This window comes from Ornithorhynchus anatinus, chromosome 9 (assembly GCF_004115215.2).
Source record: "Ornithorhynchus anatinus isolate Pmale09 chromosome 9, mOrnAna1.pri.v4, whole genome shotgun sequence".
NCBI lineage: Eukaryota > Metazoa > Chordata > Mammalia > Monotremata > Ornithorhynchidae > Ornithorhynchus > Ornithorhynchus anatinus.
In genome coordinates, this window is record NC_041736.1 from 57640390 (window position 1) to 57658700 (window position 18311).

Below are 18311 nucleotides of genomic sequence, written 5' to 3' on the forward strand. Positions count from 1 at the left end.
GTTAAGCACTTACTATGTGCCAGCTACCAAACTAAGCGCTGGGTAATCAGGCAATCAGGTTGTCTCACATGGGGCTCACAGTCTTAATCCCCCTTTTCTAGATGAAGTAACTAAGGCCCAGAGAAGTGAAGTGACTTGCTCGAAGTCACAGAGCAGACAAGTGGAGGAGCCGGGATTAGAACCTAAGTCCTTCTGACTTTCAGGCCTATGCTCAATCCACTACGCCATGCTGCTCCTTGGACATGGACTGGGAATATGCTCTGACTTGGCTCCCGGGACTCCCGACGGAAGGGGAGAGAATATGACCTATGGATGGCTTATCACGTGGTTTGGCAGTGCTGACCCCTGACGCAGTTCACATTATACATTTCTTACTACTAAGGAGAAGTAGCAGAGTCTAGTGGAAAGAGCCCAAGCTTGGGAGTCAGAGGACCTGGGTTCTAATCTGCAGTGTGACCTTGGGAAAGTCAAAACTTCTCTGTGCCTCAGTTTCCCCACCTAGAAAATGGGAATTAAATCCTACTCCCTCGCGCCTAGACTGGGAGCCCGGTGTGGGGCAGGGACTAAGTGCCAGCACTTACAACAGTGCTTGGCACATTGTAAGCGCCTAACAGATATCACTATTGTTGCTATTATTATTACTCTCCCAAGTGCTCAGTATAGTGCTCTGCACACAGTAAGCACTCGATCAATGCCACCGATTGACCGACGGGTCCATCTCGCCTGCCCCCAGTGATGGGTTTTAACCAATTCGACTTCGTTAAGGGTCTTTCGGCCTGAATTAAAGGCATGCGCTTGACCCAAGGAACTGCTCAGACAGTGCCAAAGGGCACTGGGGGGCTCACGGGACCCCAGAGTCCAATGCGGGTCACTGCCGGTGGTACCTGGTTATTGAGAAATGCCTCCGCTTGCTTGGTGTCCCTGAGGAACAGCTGGTAGGCGTGAGACTGGGAGAGGAGATTCTGCCTGTTCTCCCACATCTTGTGGAGCTCGTTCCAGCCTGTGTCCAGAGCCTGCAGGCGCTGCCTCAGGAACATGTACTGGGCATCCGTCTGGCCCTGCGTGACCATCTCGCCCATGTCCCTCATCTTCTGGTAGTCCTCCTCGTAGTTGTTGATTTCATTCTTGATGTTCTCGTGCTGGGTGAGCAGCTTCTCGGCCTCGGCCATGGTGTTGGGCATGTCCTCGGAGGCGATGGCCGTCTGGGTGCGGGACAGCCAGGACTGGAAGTCGTCCAGGTCGCGCAGGAACTGCTGGAGCTTGCTCGCCTCCCCCAGCGACGCCTCGCGGTTCTTCAGGGTGGTCTTCATTTCCTCCCACACGTCGTTGATCTCCGCCAGGCGGGACAGGATGGCCTGGGCCTGGTCCGGGTGCTCCGACTCCAGCTTCTCCGCCTCCTTCTGCAGGTCCGTCAGCTTGGCCTCGATGGCCACCAGATCCCGTTCCATGCCGGTCAGCTTCCTCTGCAGGGCCATGACCCCCGCCAGGTCGTTGCCCAGGTCCTGGGTGGATTCGATGACTTTGGTCTTTTCCCGAATCCAGGACTTGGTTTCGTTGCACTCGAGGTGGTAGTTCTGGATGCTCAGGGCCGAGAGGAGGGCGTCTTTCTTCCGGTCTACCAGTTCTCGGAACTGGCTCCACCTGGGGAGTGGGAGAGAGGAGGATAAACCGGGAGATCAGTGGGGAACCGCCGGCTCCTGCTAAGATTTGATCCCAGTGGAGAAACACCTCCCAAATTAAACCAATAAAGCTGCCTCATTTTTCAAGGTGAGAACCGGCGATTGCTAAAAAAGAGACTTGGAGCTGCTGTGAGAACAGTACTCACCGAAAACGAAGGGGACCTGTGGCAGTTTTGACGGCAACAGATTCAACACTTAGAATGTAGGTGTCTTGTGGGCAGGGAACGCGTCTACCAACTCCGTTGTATTGTACTAATCCAAGTTCTTAGTTCAGTGCTCTGCATACACTAAGTACTCAATCGATTCCCGTGAGTGACCCAACACGCCTGCTTATCAGTTTTTGTCCGTCCTCTGGGAGCTTCGAGGCACCCAGACATCCGACTTTAGCCCTCCCCACGTTCACAATCCTCCAACAAGTCTTGGATGACTAATCGTCGCAGTACCCCGAATCTTATCGACCCATCCCGTCTCCCGGGCGTATGATCATCCTCAGCACTTGCGCATAAATGTATCTTCGACTGAACATTCACCTTTGTTTTCTCTTGATTTTCTGGGCTGCCTCTCCCTTTAGAATGTAAGTTCCATGAGGGAAAGGAAGGCTTCAGTTGCGCTTCCCAAGTGACTGGGACAGCACATTGCATTCAGTCGACTCTCAACTAATACCACCGCTAATGATACTATCCCGAAGGCTGTCGTCTAAAGCCCAACTATGGTGATTATTTTTAGAATGAAGAACATTTAGCAGCGGGGCCCGCTATGTTAGATTTGTCAAATTCGACTGTGGATTGGCAGTGTCTTAGAAAACGGAGGACAACACGGTGGAGGCTGCAGAGGCGCTTCGAGGGAAGAAGGTCCCAGGCACGGTGAAACCCCGCCCTGAGCCATGGGGGCAGGAGGGAAGATTTAGGGTTACTCCTCTCTCGCCCCCAGCCTCCGCCCTGGCCAACCCGCGTACCCACCTTGTGTTGAGCTTATCCTGCTGGGCCTTGATCTCCTTCTCGCTCGGATGGCCGCTGTGCATCAGCTGTCGGGCGATCTGGTTCACCACGGCCACACGGGACGCCTGGTTGTTCATTTCCGGCTCTAAGCTCTCGAACCTGAAAGAGCCGAGACGGGCGGTGTCAGAGCAGTGTGGCCTTCCCCCTCTCCCCCCGACCCCGGGAATGGCCCTCACCTGTGCTGGATCACCTCGAGGTCCTCCAGCTTCTCCGGGATCTGCATGCTGTTGAGCCACTGCTCCTTCTCGTCGATCCAGAGCTCGCAGGCGTCGGCCTCGCTGAACATCTTGTAGAGGGCCAGAGTGTCCTGCAGGGCCTGCTTCCGGAGCCGGGTGAGCTCCGCCACCTCTTTGTAGCGCTCCTCGATGCCGGACAGCCGGCCGCGCACGTCGGGAGACTCGGCGTGCTCCCGGGGCAGGGCCCCGGCCTGCTCGTGCAGCGAGTCGATGGCCGGCCGGTAGTTGGCAATCTCCTCGGCCACGTCCTTGTGCTTCTTGACCAGGGACTGGGTCGAGTACTCGTCGTGGCCCACGTCGTTGCTGGACACGATCTTGAGGATGTCCAGCATCCAGGCGTCGATGTCGTCCGCGTCCGCCTGGAACTGGTGGAGCAGAGAGGCCTCCTCCAGGCGCTTCTTCCGGATGGCCGACAGCTGCTCCAGGTTGGCCCACTGTTCCCGGATGTAGCCGATCCGCTCCCGGATCTTCTCCGCCCCGAAGTGCTCCTCGGCGATCATGTCTTCCCCTTCCTTGATGGCCTGCTCGAAGTGGCCGCTGCGCCCGCTCATCTCGTCCTCGAAGGCCCTGTGCTTGCTGAGCAGGCGCACGACGCTGGTCAGGTCTTTGCCATAGTCGTCCGAGGACAGGATCTGCTCCTTCTCCCTGATCCAGCCCTCCTCTTCCGCCATCTCCCAGAAGAACTTCCAGAGGCGGCGGGACTCCTCCAGGCGGGCCCGGCGCTCGGCCGCCAGCTGGCACAGCTCCTGGTAGCAGAAGTCCATGTGCGCCACGCGGTCGCGGATCACCTGGGGGTCGCAGGGCTTGTAACCTGCCGAGGTGGAAAAGGACAATTGTGGTGACACCTCTCCGGAGGGCCTAGGTGGGATCCCTTCCCTGTCTACTGCCCGCCAGCCTGCCCGAAATTGTCGGGACCCTGGGACTCCAGGCCCTCTGGTAGGGGGACCGCTCAAGAACCAAGACGGCATGAGGGAAGGAATAGGGCTTCCACTTGGCTGCCGTTTCTAAAAGAGAATGGGGGAACATGGTTACTCTTAATGAACACGGCAAGGATCACCAGTTGAAAGGGTCACGATGGCCGCTACCCCCGGCCTCAGGAGCTGGAAGGGGCGGCCAATCCCTGGCCCAACAGAGGACTGTTCAGTTGGATCTTGTCTCTTGAAGTGGCATCAGTCCTAGTCAATTGTAATTATTGAGCGCTTACTGTGTGCAAAGTACTGTACTAAGCACTTGGGAGAGTGAGACACAACAATAAACACATTCCCTGCCCACATGAGCTTACAGTCTACAGGGAGAGACAGACAGTATGACTAAATACATCAATAAATTGCAAAACCAGGCTGGGCTTAGGAAGGGAAATGGAAACAAGCCTGGTTGGTCCTACTCATGATGTCATGGCCGGAAAGAAGTGGGAACCACTCCCATCACTCTCTAGGCTGTAAACTCATTGCGGGCAGGGAATGTGCCTGCTTACTGTTATATTGGACTCTCCCAAGCACTTAGTACAGAGCTTTGCACACATCAAGTGATCAATAAATATGACTAAATGAATGAATGAACCTTTTTCCCACGACCACTGGCAGGGAGTCCCAGAGTTTGAATCTCAGATGGGGATGCCGAGGCGGGAAGGTCGTCCCTCTGTTTCCTCTCTTTGGTTGCTGGGGAAAGAGTTTGCATTGACTCTTTGGGGGCGCGGAGTCCTTACCTTCCCCATCTGTGGCAAACTTCTGAGCCGAGGCGTTGACACCTCTCACCCTTTCTGCTTGGATACCAATGTCCGCCTCCACCAGTGCGTGTTTCTGCAACAGGTCTTCTACCCCCAGCAAATGTTTGCCATAGTCTTGAGACAGCAAAAGCACCTATAGGAATAACAGAGCGGAAGGGAGGCTCTAAGTTTTTAAATGGGAATCCAATGTGCCCCCCCAAATCATCCCAGTTTGGCCCCCTCAAACGTTCACTAAGCGGTGTCACTCCCCCTCAAGATTTTAGCAGCGCTCTCTTGGGATGTGTTGGAGCTGTAAGCACAAACTTCCCTAAGACAAGACCCCGCCAAAGGCTTTTGTTTCAGACCCTGGCTGCTTCCCTGACACAGTCATGGGGTTCAAAAAGTCGTGAACCACTCCTTTCAATTTATAGGATGTGTCCGTACAGGTGTGAGGGTACCGCCACGCAAACTAACTCAACGGAGGCAGTGTTGCCTGGTGGAAAGGGCATGGGGCAGGGAGTCAGGAGACTGGGGGCTTAGTCCCAGCTCCACCCCTGGCCTGCTGGGTGACACTGGGCAAATCCCTTAACCTCTCTGGGCCTCAAGTTTCCTCGTGTATAAAATGGGGATAAGACACCTGCTTTCCCTTATCTCTTTGACAGGGAGCTCTATGTAGGGCAGAGTTGGTGCGTGTCAGTCGCAGCACTAAGAACAGTGTTTGGCATTTACTACGTGCTTAGTCAATTCCCTGATTGACTGAACAAGTGGAAGGGCTCAGCTTTTAAGAGGGTTCAACACTCCTCATAGAATGTGCTCTGCTTCCTCTTTCCAGGTGGGGACGACTCGCTTACCTTCATCTCATCCATCCAGTCCATAATGTAGAGCATTTCCTGGAATATCTTCTGCAGCCCCAGGTTCATCTCCAGGCGCTGCCTACGGGCTCGGAGCAGCTCCAGCAGGTACTCCCACAGGCGGATCACGTTGTCCTTCCTCGCTGTGATTCGCTTGATGTCGTGATAATTCTCTGCCTCCAGCTCCTTGGCCACGGCCACCACGGCCTGGACTCGCTCCTCGTAGGCGGCGATGTCCGTCTCGATGGCCTCGTGCTTTTTCGTGGCGGCCTCCACGGCGGGGAGGTCAAACCCGAAGTTGTCCTGTGGGAACCACCGTGAGAGTTTGAGGGAAATGACACCCGTGGGAAGTGGGGAAGAAAGGGGGGATCGGGATGGGCCGGGCTGCCCCGCCTTCTCTGAGAGGTTGCCCGGTCCTCGGGCTCCCTACCCTCACTCCCCTCCTGCTCTCCCTGCGTATCGCAGAGGGGTCTGCCCAGCTGCGATGTGACACTGGCTCATACGTTCTGCAGGAAGAAACTTGCCCATCTTGCCTAGGGCAAGTAACAATTTTTATTGAACAAGAACAAAAGTACCCTGGCTGTGGCCTAGTGGATAGAGCATGGTCCTAGGAGTCAGAAGGACCCGGGTTCTAATCCTGGACCCGCCACATGTCTGCTATGTGACCTTGGGCAAGTCAGTTCACTTCTCTGGGCCTCAGTTATCTCATCTGCAAAATGGGGATTAAGACTGTGAGCCCCATGTGGAATGGGGACTGTCTCCAACCCAATTTGCTTGCATCTATCCTTAAAACTGCACTTGGCACATAGTAAGCACTTAACAAGTACCATAATTATTATTATTTTGCTACCTATGGCTCCACCAGGAAGGGGTGGGTCAGTCAGATTTTCTACTTGATTATAAATCCGTTTGAGGACAGGGACTGTATTATTTTTTTTTAACAGGAGGTGCTCATTAAATAGCACTGACTGCTTGCTTGAGTGGGCTGTTCATTCTTCATAAATATTTTACCCAACAGGTCTACAAACACCTCTTAACAATCAATCAATCTTATTTACTGCGTGCTTATTATGAGCAAAGCACTGTACTATGCACTTGGGAGAGTACAATATAACACTCAAGTTGCTTCTAAAGGGACAACAGATTGGCATTATACACCAACTTTGTGTGGTGACTGTACTTCTAATTGCAATCCCACAGCCTTATTCTAGGAACATACCTTCGGGGCTACCGAAACACAAACTCTCATGACTCGAGGACGCCAAGGTAGGAATAGGGAAAATCTGTCTGGATACGGTCTGTTGGAAGGAGCAGCTGGGTGTGGTAGAACCGGTGAGTTTCCCTAGTGCTTAGTACAGTGCATTGCACTCAAAGGGTGCTCTGTCAATTTATTGCTATCAGGACACCCTTAACTCTGGCCAGACCGGAAGCTCCTTGTAGGGGGGTAACATGCCAAACAATTCTGTTGATCTGCACTCTCCCAAAGACTTAACACAGTGGTCTGCACACAGTAAGTGCACAATAAATACTGCTGGTTTACTAATGGGTTCTGAGAGAGCACGAGCCCCATGTTCAGGGAGAACAGGTACCCCTTATCTTGCTCCACTATATTCCAATCCAACACCCGCCATGATGCTACAAGCAGATTTGGGGAATTATTTCAGAGGAGGATACAGTGATTTCAGAACAAGAGGGAAGCCAAAGTGTAAATACAGTATCCTGCCATAGAGTAATCCTCATTTCAGTGCTCCTAGTAAGGCTCAGAGCCACTCCAAGAAGCAGCATAGTTTAGTGGATACGGCACTGGCTCGGGAGACAGGTCATGGGTTCTGATCTCGGCTCTGCCACTAGTCTGCTGTGTGTCCTTGGACAAGTCACTTCACCTCTTTGGGCCTCAGTTACCTCATCTATAAAACGGGTTGAGACCGTGAACCCCTCTGGGACAGGGACTGTGTCCCACTCGATTTGCTTGTATCCATCCCAGTGCTTAGTACAGTGTTTAGCACATAGTAAGCGCTTATCAAATACCACAATTATACTATTGGGAATGGGTTACCTTGGACTAATGGAATGACTGGGAATCAGAAGGCCCAGGTACTAGACCCAGTTCTCTGGCCTGCTGTTTGACTTTCATCTCTCTGGGTCTCAGGCTCCTCCTCCGTAAAATGGGGATAAACCACTTGTTCTCCCTCCCTCTTGGACTGTGAACCCTACTCTGTGTTCGATCTACCTTTGTGGCATCAACCCTTGTGCTTGACATCTAGTCCAGGCTTCGGAAATTCCGTCACTAACTCACTAACCTGAGACACGAGACGCTGGTTTTCACTCAGCCACGTCTCCCTCATAGCTGCCTTTCGATCAAATCGGCGGGCCAGTTGTTCCAGTTTCTCCTGTCGGATGAGCTCATTGCGCAGTGCCAGTTCTCGTTCGTGCTCAGCTTTTTCCAGTCGTTCCCAGGCCTGGGCGGATGAGAGAGAACATCTATCTGACATGGGGCATTCAATAGAGCCTCCCTGACAGGCCATCGCCACTGGCCATTCTGGAAAGTCAGAACTGAGAGCCAGAAAGCTGTTCCCTCTGCGCCCTGGATTCCCTCTTCAGATCGGGACCGGTTACACATCTTTCGTTCCCTCAGCTAACCCGTCTTGGCACCAGGGCTTCCTCCTTTGGAAGGCCTCAGGCCTCGATGACACTGGAGACCTGAGGTGAGCTGGCCTGGTTTGGATTCCAAGGATTACAGTGAAATCCAAACTCCTTTCAAGTTCGAAATGTCCGAAGATGAAAAGAAAAATTAAAATCAATAAACAGATTTAAAAAAATAATCAGTGGGTTTTTGTGTGGTAACGTCCACAGGTCATGGTCCAGCCTTCTAAGAAACGACAAAATGAAGGTTCACTCATTTTTCTCCAACAGGAGAAAACTTTCAGGGGAGGAAATGTAAACTTTAAAGCACTGCTGAGGTCCAACTAGATTTTTTTTGGAAGTTGATTTTCTGCCCAGGATAAAACCATTGCTGCCTGTTGAAAAAAAAATCACAGAACTTAGCAAGGTTGGGTCAGAAAGATGGGAGAATTTCTAATTAAGCATCTGGATATTTTGATTCCTCAGCAGACAACACTTCAGATATTTATGCAGCTTCCTGACAGATACAGGCACCACATGACTGTTCGTTGGAGGTAGGGAGGGGAGGGATGGCTGCTCTAAGACTCTCCCTGAAGGGGTAATCTTCCAGGATTCTCCTTCAAATTAGCCAGAAATATAGAGGGTGTACTGATTTACGGTAGGACAACCTGGGGTAGATTGGGCTGGTAAAACTCCTCCAAAAAAACCGCCACTCTTACAGGCTGGTAAACTCTTCCTACATATCTGCACGGTTGTTTTCACGAGGAGACCAGAATCCCAGTACTCCCTCCCTGGTCATAAGCTTGGTCACTGGGTCCCTTCCTCATACCCTGACCGGCTGCCAGCATTTTCCAGGACACTCAGTCTGCTAAGCTTGAGACGGCTCTTCCCCGCCATTATACTTTTCCTATCCAAGCAGGGGTCTGTCCTTACCTTGTTGATGTCGGAGATGAGCTTCCCCTCCCGGGGCATGTACACTTTCTGATTGTTGGCCCTCATTTTGCTCTGGATGGTGAACAGCAGAACTTCCAGGTTCCCTTTTTCTGTAAATCTAAAGAACACCAAGGAGTGAACCAACAGGGGTCTCTTGGGCTCTTCCCCCGTGAGGGGAATGCTGCGGTGAATGCCACCAAGGGACTTCCTTCCTTCCCTCCCACTGGCCAGAGACCCTCCGAGGAAGCCTTGAAGACCCCAGCAAATCTCTGGGAGCAGAGCGGGTCACCAACAGATGGTCACTGACAATTAAGACTCACCGACAATTAAGATGCTGAGCCCTATGTGGGACAGGGACTGTGTCCAGCCCAATTTGCCCGTATTCACGCTGGAGCTCAAGTAAAGTGCCTTGCACACAGTTAGCACTTAACAAATACCATAACAACTACTAATAGGTGGAGAGGACCCCCGGTTACAGGGCTAACGAGAAACATTGTGGATCGGTGGAAAGAACGAGGCCTAGGAGTATATGATCTCGGACAAGTCACTTGACTTCTCTGTGCCTCGGTTACCCCTTGTGTAAAATGGGGATTAAGACTGTGCGCCCAATTGGGGACATGGACTGTGTCCAACCTGATAAATTTTTATCTACCCCAGCGCTTAGAACAGTGCCTGGCATGTAGTAAGTACTTAAAAAATACTGGGGGGGAAAAGGGGACCTAGGTTCTAATCCTGGCCCTGCCATTTGTCTGCTGTGTGACCTTGGGCAAGTCACTTCACCTCCTCTGTGCCTCAGTTTTCTCTTCTAAAATGGGGATTAAATCCTCTTCCCTCCTACCTATACTGCGAACCCCGTGTGTGACAGAAACTGTGTCCGATCTGCTAACTATAGTTACCCCAGTGCTTAGAACAGTGCTTGGCACATAGTAAGTGCTTAACAAACGTCATTATTATTATTATTACCAGATGGCATTGGCTATTCGTGTTGAGGACTGACTGCCTCTCAATCTCCTGAGTGAAAGTTTAAGGTTCCCTTCCTGGCAACAGGATTTCTTAACTGGAAGCATGAGCGAGCACTTTCAAATGGGGATTACCTCACGCAAAGTGCTTGAGCAATTCCCAGCGGCCAGGAGAATCGGTGCTGATTGGTTTTAAAGAGCCAAGTCAGGAGCAAACTAATTTGTTCTCTGAAGGGGTCGGGGGCTACCTAAGCCATTAACCTAGGGATGGGCCAGCGGTGGGTGCAACATCATGGAAGGACCTTACTTATGAGTCGTCGTGACCTTTTTGGGGAGCGGGGTGGTAGACAAAGGTGAGACCTTTGGGTACGGGTTAGAAGCACCAACGAAAGCTTGGGGGTCGAAAGGACAGCTCCCAACCTGCCTCGATGCTACTCCTTCCAGCCTCCAGCCCCACTGGCTCGTGAGGGGGATGTGGAACTTACTTGGGCGGCTTCTCCACTGTGCGGTATGTGTTGAACGCCTGGAGCTGCTGCTGGACTCCCACCAGTGAGTTGGCAAATTTGCGATTGTTCAAGATAATGATGGTCTGTTCGATCCATTCCAGGAGGTCAGAGGCGAGTGATTCGTATTTTTCGATCATCTTCTCTGTTTCGATAGCGTTGTCCAGCACCTGGAAGCAAGTGGCAGAAGCTGGATGGGCCAGATTGGTTGGTTTCCCCACTGGCGATCCCAGCTCTCCCCGGGAAATGGGTGAGGGTGGTTTTCAGATCCTGAGGGCTCCTATTTTCCACAGGCCTTTTAGAAAAAGCATTCTGGACAAGTATTTAAGTCTGATTTTATTCCTTATGAGGGAAGATGGGACAAAAGAGGTTGACACTGGCTTCTCAGCCAGGCGGAGACACCTTCTCGGATGTAAACTCACCCCTCCCTTCTTCCAACATGACGATGGTCTCACCCCCTTTAACAAGTTCATCTCCGCTGCCCACCTCTCCTCCAGAACCCCCGGCTAATCCACAGTGATGCCATTTTATGCCCTCACTCCCCTCCCTTGCTTCATTTTATAAGTCCAACTATTTAGGAAACCAAAGACTGGTGTTTTTCTTCGAGAAGAAAAGCAACACCAGGGAGACTGGCAGGTAGCATCTGCGTTAGGAAACGGGTACTCATTTTGGCCACGTGTTTACGAGTCCATAACGAGCAAACCTTTCCAATTCGCTTTCCTTCAACAGCCAGAGCCTTCATCTTGGAAAAGTAGTGGTAATATGTCACCACGTAGGTGATGATGGACTTCTCGTCAGGATGGTCAACGCTGATATCTGGAATAGAGACAGTCTTCCTTTAGCATGGGCTTTCTCGTTCAAACCATCCACCTTGGGGGCTAATCCAACCCACCCGAGGAGACCAAGGAGTGAAGGAGCAAAGTTCACTGGCTTAGCCATGTCCAATTTTCTCATCTCTTAAATGATGCACATACGGTGGCTGTGGGTCGAGGAGGATGTGGAGAATGGAGGTTCAATTTTTTTAGATTCAGCCTTCCTGACCAGATGGGTTTGTATCCAAGGGGTGATTCCAACTATTTAACTAGCGAGCAGTGAGCAGGTTTGGTATCCTCAGGGCAGACAGAGTTGATAAAAGCCATTTGTCGACAGCGCCTGAGGGTTGCCTCTTCAACTCTGTCCAAACTTCGTGGTGTGACCTTAGGGGTGCCACTTAATTTCTCATCCTCTGTTCGCTCCGGCTACAGAGGCTTCAACACATGAGCAATTCTAAGTACAGAGTTATAACGTGACATGAAAGGTCATATAGCAGTGGATAAAGGACTGAAGGCAGGAGGCCATTTCCTCCAGGACTGCTGGGTTAAGTGGTACACCAAACATCCCACTCAGAATTCTAGTTACAATCAAGCTGGTTCACTTTTTCACACACCAGGAGAAAGACAATGCCATTTGTTTCCTGCAGTGAACTGCTATATTGGAAAAGAGCAAGACTCTTGATGGGCAACTTCCTGTCCTCTATCTGCACTAGGGAAGGGATGGAGAGACAAAACTTCCTGTTCTGATGTTCTAAATTCTTACCCCACCCCCATACCCACACACAGAAAAATCACAACTTGCGTGTCCAAGAGGTTGCAAGTTCATTCATTCATTCAATTGTATTTATTGAGCGCTTACTCTGTGCAGAGTACTGTACTTAGCGCTTGGTCAAAGAAGTACCAAGGCCTAGTGGAAAAGACATGGGCCTGAAAGTCAGAGGACCTACGGAGAAGCAGCGTGGCCTAACGGATAGAAGACAGGCCTGCAAGTCAGAAGGACCTGGGTTCTAATCATGGCTCTGCTACTTGCCAGCTGTGTGACCTTGGGCAAATCAATTCACTTCTCTGGGCCTCCAGTTATCTTAACTGTAAAATAGGGATTAAGACTGTGAGCTCCATCTGGGACATGGACTGTCTTCAACTTCATTAGCTTGTATCAATCCCAGTGCTTAGAACAATGTTTGACACATATTAAGCACTTAAATACCATAGAAAAGTCACTTTATTTCTCTGAGCCTCAGTTTCCTCAACTGTAAGATGAGGTTTCGATACCTGTTCTCCCTCCTACTTAGACTGTGAGCCCCATGTGGAACAGGGATTCTGCCTGACCTGATTAACTTATAACTGCCGCAGCAATTACAACAGTGCCTGTTACATAGTAAGCACTTAACAAGCACCATAAAAAAAGTTCATGAACAAAAACATTGTGACATTTTAAATTTGAGTCTATTCTTTTCTAGCCTAGGGCCACGTGGGCCTGAAGTTAGGGCTGGTAGAGTCCAGTCTGCTTGGCATATTGGGGGCCACAGAGTTGTTCTGGTGAGCCTGCGACAGAGCTGAGGTTTAAGGTGGTCCTGGGCTCCCAAGGACACCACAGACAACAGCACTAAGGGATAAAGAAAGGCTTCATTTCTTTTCAAAAAGCTCACTCCTCAATGCCATGATGAGTAGCAAAGGAGGATACGGTGGTCAGCTACGAGGTACAGGGAGGGGTCTTGAAAATTAGGTCCAAGGACATTCACTTTTCCTCCTCCACAACACCAATTCGTACCCCAATTTGAGACTCCTGGTCAGACTTACCCTCTGGGTCCAATAGCTTTGTAAGTCCAAGGTGCTGCTCAGCCAAATTAAAAGCGTTCTGCAGATTGTAGTGTGCATTTGACTTCTTCAGCTTATCAAAATCAATCAGGTCAGGCCTGCGGAGAGAAGGAAACATTCAGCTCTCAGAACGCATGTGGGAAGACCCCCTGGGGTCCCTGACCGTGGTCTTTCCTACAAATTCTCCTTTGGAAATCCTCGCCAGCTAAGCAGATCTCCAGAAAGCTAAAGGGATTTATTTCCCCCATGATAAAAACTGTTCACGAGTCACAGACGTGAAATTCCAGTTTGATCTGCAGAGCTGCAGTCTACCACTTGTTGAGTAGTGAGTGAAGTCTCAAAGGCTGGAATTTGAGATTGCCTTCATTTCCCCACAACTCCCTCTACTCTAAGGTGGATCCCAGGGCTCAGCTGCAGATCTGGTAGATTCAGAGCCACAAATGGAACCACTCGGCCAAAAAAGAACAAGCAGCAGCGAGGAAAGCAGTGTGGTCTAATGGGAAGAGCACAGGCCTGGGAGTCGGAAGGCCGGGGTTCTAATCTTGGCTAAGTCGCTTGCCTGCTGTGTGACCCTGGGCAAGTCACTTCACTTCTCTGTGCTTCAGTATCCTCAACTGTAAAATGGAGATTTAATACCTGGTCTCTCTCCTACTTAAGACTGTGAGCCCCATTTGTGGGACAGGGGCTGTGTCTGGCCTGATTATCGTGACTCGACCCCAGCGCTTAAAATAACGTACAACACAGAGTAAGCGCTGAACAAATATCCTTAAAAAAGAAAAATAAAAAACAAGCACCCTAAACAAGCTTCTAGTAGGGAAACAATTGTCATGTGTTTGTGGAGGACTTACCGGTGTTTGTGTATTAGTGCGTTGAAAGCCATTCCGTCTCTCCAGCTTGTGGTGAAGTTATGGATGTTGACATTGGGGTAACTGTGGTAGCAAAAATCAAGGGAACTGGCTCTTACTTTACTCATTAAGAAATAACCATTTAAAGAATCAGTGAACATCAATGAGAATGTATCATCTCCAAACAGAGCAACTGTTTCAGAGACTTCTGCTTCAAGACCAAGTCCAACCTTTCCCCAGTGTAATCACACATCTGATTGTTGTTGATCGGGCACATACGTCTACCTGTTCTTCAACACCCTCCAATGGCTGCCCATCTTGCTCCCTCCACATCAGGCAAAGACTTCTCATGCTTGACCTTATAGCTCTCCACCAGTCCTCTCCACCGCATCTCCTACCCTTACTCACTCGTTAATTGATGCTTGCTGCTTTCCTCTTTCCAAGCCCAACTCCTGGATGTGCCACGCTCTCTTCCTGCCTGCTTCTGACCCCCTGCTAAAGTCATCTCCAAGGCCTGAAACTCCCTTCTCCCTCACACCCACCACATGCCAACAACATCATCCGACACGTTCTAACAGACCACCACCCTCCCCACCTTCAAAACCTGATTAAAAGCACATCTCCTCCAAGAGGTCTTCCCTGACTTCAGCCCTCATTTCCTCTTCTCCTACTCCCATCTTTGTCGCCCTTGCACTTGGATTTGTGCCCTTTATTCATCCTTCCCACAGCACTTATGACAGTATCCATAATTTTTTTACTCATATTAATGTCTGTCTCCCCTTCTAGACTATACACTCATTGTGGGCAGGGAGCATTTCCATCAATTCTCTTAATAATGTATTCTCCCAAATGCTAAGTACAGTGCCCCGCACATAGTAAGCGCTGAATAAATACAATTGATTGATTCTTTCCTTCTCCAGCCAGTCCCATGAGACCCTAACCCTAACCCCCTCTAGACTGCAAGCTCCTTAAGAGTCAGGATCGCATCTATTAACACTTACTATATTGTGCTTTCCCAAGTGCTTAGTTCAAACAAAACTCTGCACACATTGCTCAATAAATACCACTGGTTATTTAAGCCTATCCTTATATACACGCACATATGCAATATGTATGTGTATTCGATTTTTCTGGGTTTGTCTCCTGCATTAGAGTGAGGGAATGTGTCTTTTGCAACTGTTTCAGCCCCTCAGCACTTAACATTAGCGCACTGCATCAGCCGGGGCTTCATAACTACCTTATTACTACTATTATGATTGGTGACCCAGGCGGTGGTCAGAATTCTGCGATTCAAAAATCCTCCCTTCCTTGAAACAATAAATCCAACCACCCTTCAGTGAAGAGTGAATTGCTTCTTTTGATAGCAGAGTGACTTCCATTGTCTCCCAACCCTGCCAAGGAGAATGCTAGGAAACTGAGATCACCGCAACCAAAATACTCACAGCGCTTCAGGGCACCAAAAGGGGCCAAGTCTACCTGTCAGAGTTGGCACCCTGCATTCTTTTTCCATGGAGCCACAGAAGAGCCAAGCAGATTTGGGAGTGGCTAAAAGCGGTGCCAGGACAGGCCGCTCCCGCTGCGATGGCATCCCACATGGCCCCTCGGCAGCCATCTTTCTTTTTTTTCAGTCCAAGATGCCATTTTGGACGGAATTAATAATGATTGATGGCTGAGGTCATTTAAAATACATTTGAAAAGACCTTCTTCCAAAAGAGGTGTAAATATCAGTGTCCTCCTAACAATCTCTGTAGATGAGACCCAGAATACACGGTCTGCCCCGGAGGGAAACAGAGGTAGAATGCCACCTGAGTGGGGTGTATAGACCTCTAGACTCTAAGCTCGTTGGGCAGGGAACATGTCTGTTTATTGTTATATTGTACTCTCCCAAGCTCTTAGTACAGTGCTCTGCACATAGTAAGCGCTCAATAAATACGATTGACTGACTGAGCGTAGGACTCCTGGCTCTGGGCCTGAGGCGCTCTGTGGAATGTGCCCCTAAGCTGAGCTAAGTCTTAGACAGCTGGCAGGACTTGCTCACGTGAACCTTTTAAGAGGCCTAGGTCCCATCGCATTTTGCCGCTGAAGCCACGGGTGGGAGACAGAAAGCCCTGTGAAAACTAAAATGTCAGTCACCTCTTAAGGGCATCTTACATGAATAGAAAGGGTTTGATCCCTGAGAGGGGTTTCCGATTCCTTACACTCAGGAACCTGGCTCTCTGGAGGTGCCTCATTAATAGGAGGAAATCGTTTAGAGAATGCTGAAAGGCCCAATAAATAAACTAGCACCCTTCCTTAATAAAAGCAGTCTGGGCGATGGACACGTCAAAAATACTGCATCTGGATGGGAACCAGCTGAGGAGATGTGTGTCGGTTTGTTGTGAACCATCTTTGTTAGTGGCAACTCAGGGCCGCCAGAGGCATTTCTTGATCATCTTTCCGTTCACACTCACCCTGCCGTCTTCATCTGGCACCAGAGCAGCAGTGCGTCCTTGGCTGATTTCTTCTCCTTATTATCTTCTGTTTCCACACTGATATCTTGGATCTAAAAGTCAGACATCAACAGTGTCAATCAGACAATGCCTAAATCAATAAGGGGGTTGGGGGGGGGGGGGGGTGTATGTGTGTGTAAGTGTGTGTGTGTGTGTGTGTGTGTGTGTGTGTGTGTGTGTAAATTGTAAGCTCCTTGAGGGCAGGGATCAGTCTTCTGAGTCTATGGTGCCTTTTCTAGTGGTCTACACACTGTAGGCACTCATACTCAATACTCTTCTAGACTGTAAGCTCGTTGTGGGCAGGGAATGTGTCTGTTTTATTGTTGAATTGTACTCTCCCAAGTTCTCAGTACAGTGCTCTGCACACAGCAAGCACATAATAAATACAAATGAATGAATACACACTGTTGACTGGGTGAGAACTGGAAATCTGAGGAAGAGGATTTAATTGAACACACATCCTCTCTGTCTCTTGGGTCCCAAGCAGAGCTGCTACTCCCCTCCCCACCACCCAACCCCCTCCTCCAACACCCACCACTTGGGCCTCTATGGGGAGAAGGTGAAAGGGAGCATAGGGTGAGAGTTGAGTTCTTTGCATTTCAAACTCTGGAAAGGGAAAAGCCAGGTCAAGAGCAAAAACCCATTTTATTTCTTCCCAAGGGGCGGAGTGCCCCCAAATCAGTTTTATGGTGCAGCAGGGCCAATCCAATAGTGCGTTCTCTCTCCCTCGCTTTGCTCCCTCTTGGGCCTGGGAGTCAAGAATCCTGGCTCTGCTGCGTGTCTGCTGTGTGACCTTGGGCAAGTCACTTCACTTCTCTCTGCCTTAGTTTCCTCATCTGTAAAATGGGGATTGAGATTCTGAGCCCCACTTGGGACAGGGACTGTGTCCAACCCGATTTGCTTGTACTCATCCCCGTGCTTAGTACACTACTTGGTACATAGTAAGTGTTTAACATATACCATCATTATTATCTCATTATTGCTCTCATTTGGGCAGTTAGTGCTCCATAAAGAGTCAGCCCGAAGAAATATTTGCACCTAAGGGTTTGGGATCAGGGATGTGGATAAGTTGGTGGCGGGGTCTATGCCTCACATTCTGGTTCCAGGGTCCACTGAGGCCTGGGCAGAGGGGTGTGGCAGAGGAGGGGGAAGGGAAAGGTAATTACACCGTTCTTTATACCTTGTTACTCCTCTTATTTCCTACTCACACGACCCCCTAACCTGGCCAGACCCTAAAAGCCATACACCTACAGGCACAGGAAGCAGCGTGGCTCAGTGAAAAGAGCCAGAGCTTGGGAGTCAGAGGTCGTGGGTTCTAATCCCAGCTCCACCACTTGTCAGCTGTGTGACTCTGGGCAAGTCATTTAACTTCTCTGTGCCTCAGTTAACTCATCTGTAAAATGGGAATTAAGACTGTGAGCCCCAGGTGGGACAATGTGATCACCTTGTATCCCCCAGCGCTTAAAACAGTGCTTTGCACATAGTAAGTGCTTAATTACAAATACCAAATACCACAGGAATGTGGACCCTGTTGGGCTCAGTGAACCAAGCCAGACCCAGGGATGGAAAACCATGGAAAAAGCAGAAAAGGCAGGAAAGAATGAAGCTGAGGTATGAATGGGGTTTCCTGTCCACTCTGGAAACCTCCCCGGCAGAAGAGAACTTCCCCGCCTGGAGATTTCAGATGCCCCTGGCTGGCGTTTGAGCGCCAGTAAGAAACTGTGCTTCCCAACTGGCCGCCAACAGGTCTGAAGCCTGAGGAGGAAGACTGGTGGAAGGCGACCCACTGTCTTCCCAACATGCACGGCGCCTCAGGTGGCTAGTGCTCAGGAAGGACCTGGGCCGGGTCATCGCTTTCCCC

At 50.2% G+C, this 18311-nt stretch overlaps 1 protein-coding gene across 3 annotated transcripts in view; it reads right to left on the reverse strand.

Moving 5' to 3' along the window:
- SPTBN1 (spectrin beta, non-erythrocytic 1) overlaps positions 1-18311 on the reverse strand; it is a 195927-nt gene that overhangs the window by 37097 nt on the left and 140519 nt on the right. For all 3 annotated transcript variants that reach the window (XM_003431278.5, XM_029071831.2, XM_029071832.2), the window contains 12 exons: positions 16412-16503; positions 13965-14045; positions 13099-13214; positions 11190-11302; positions 10469-10656; positions 9025-9142; positions 7770-7928; positions 5470-5772; positions 4619-4772; positions 2854-3724; positions 2639-2776; positions 885-1641 (listed from right to left, as the gene is read on the reverse strand). In XM_003431278.5, coding sequence (XP_003431326.2) covers positions 885-1641; positions 2639-2776; positions 2854-3724; positions 4619-4772; positions 5470-5772; positions 7770-7928; positions 9025-9142; positions 10469-10656; positions 11190-11302; positions 13099-13214; positions 13965-14045; positions 16412-16503 — 3090 coding nt within the window. The remainder of the gene's footprint in view (positions 1-884; positions 1642-2638; positions 2777-2853; positions 3725-4618; positions 4773-5469; positions 5773-7769; positions 7929-9024; positions 9143-10468; positions 10657-11189; positions 11303-13098; positions 13215-13964; positions 14046-16411; positions 16504-18311) is intronic.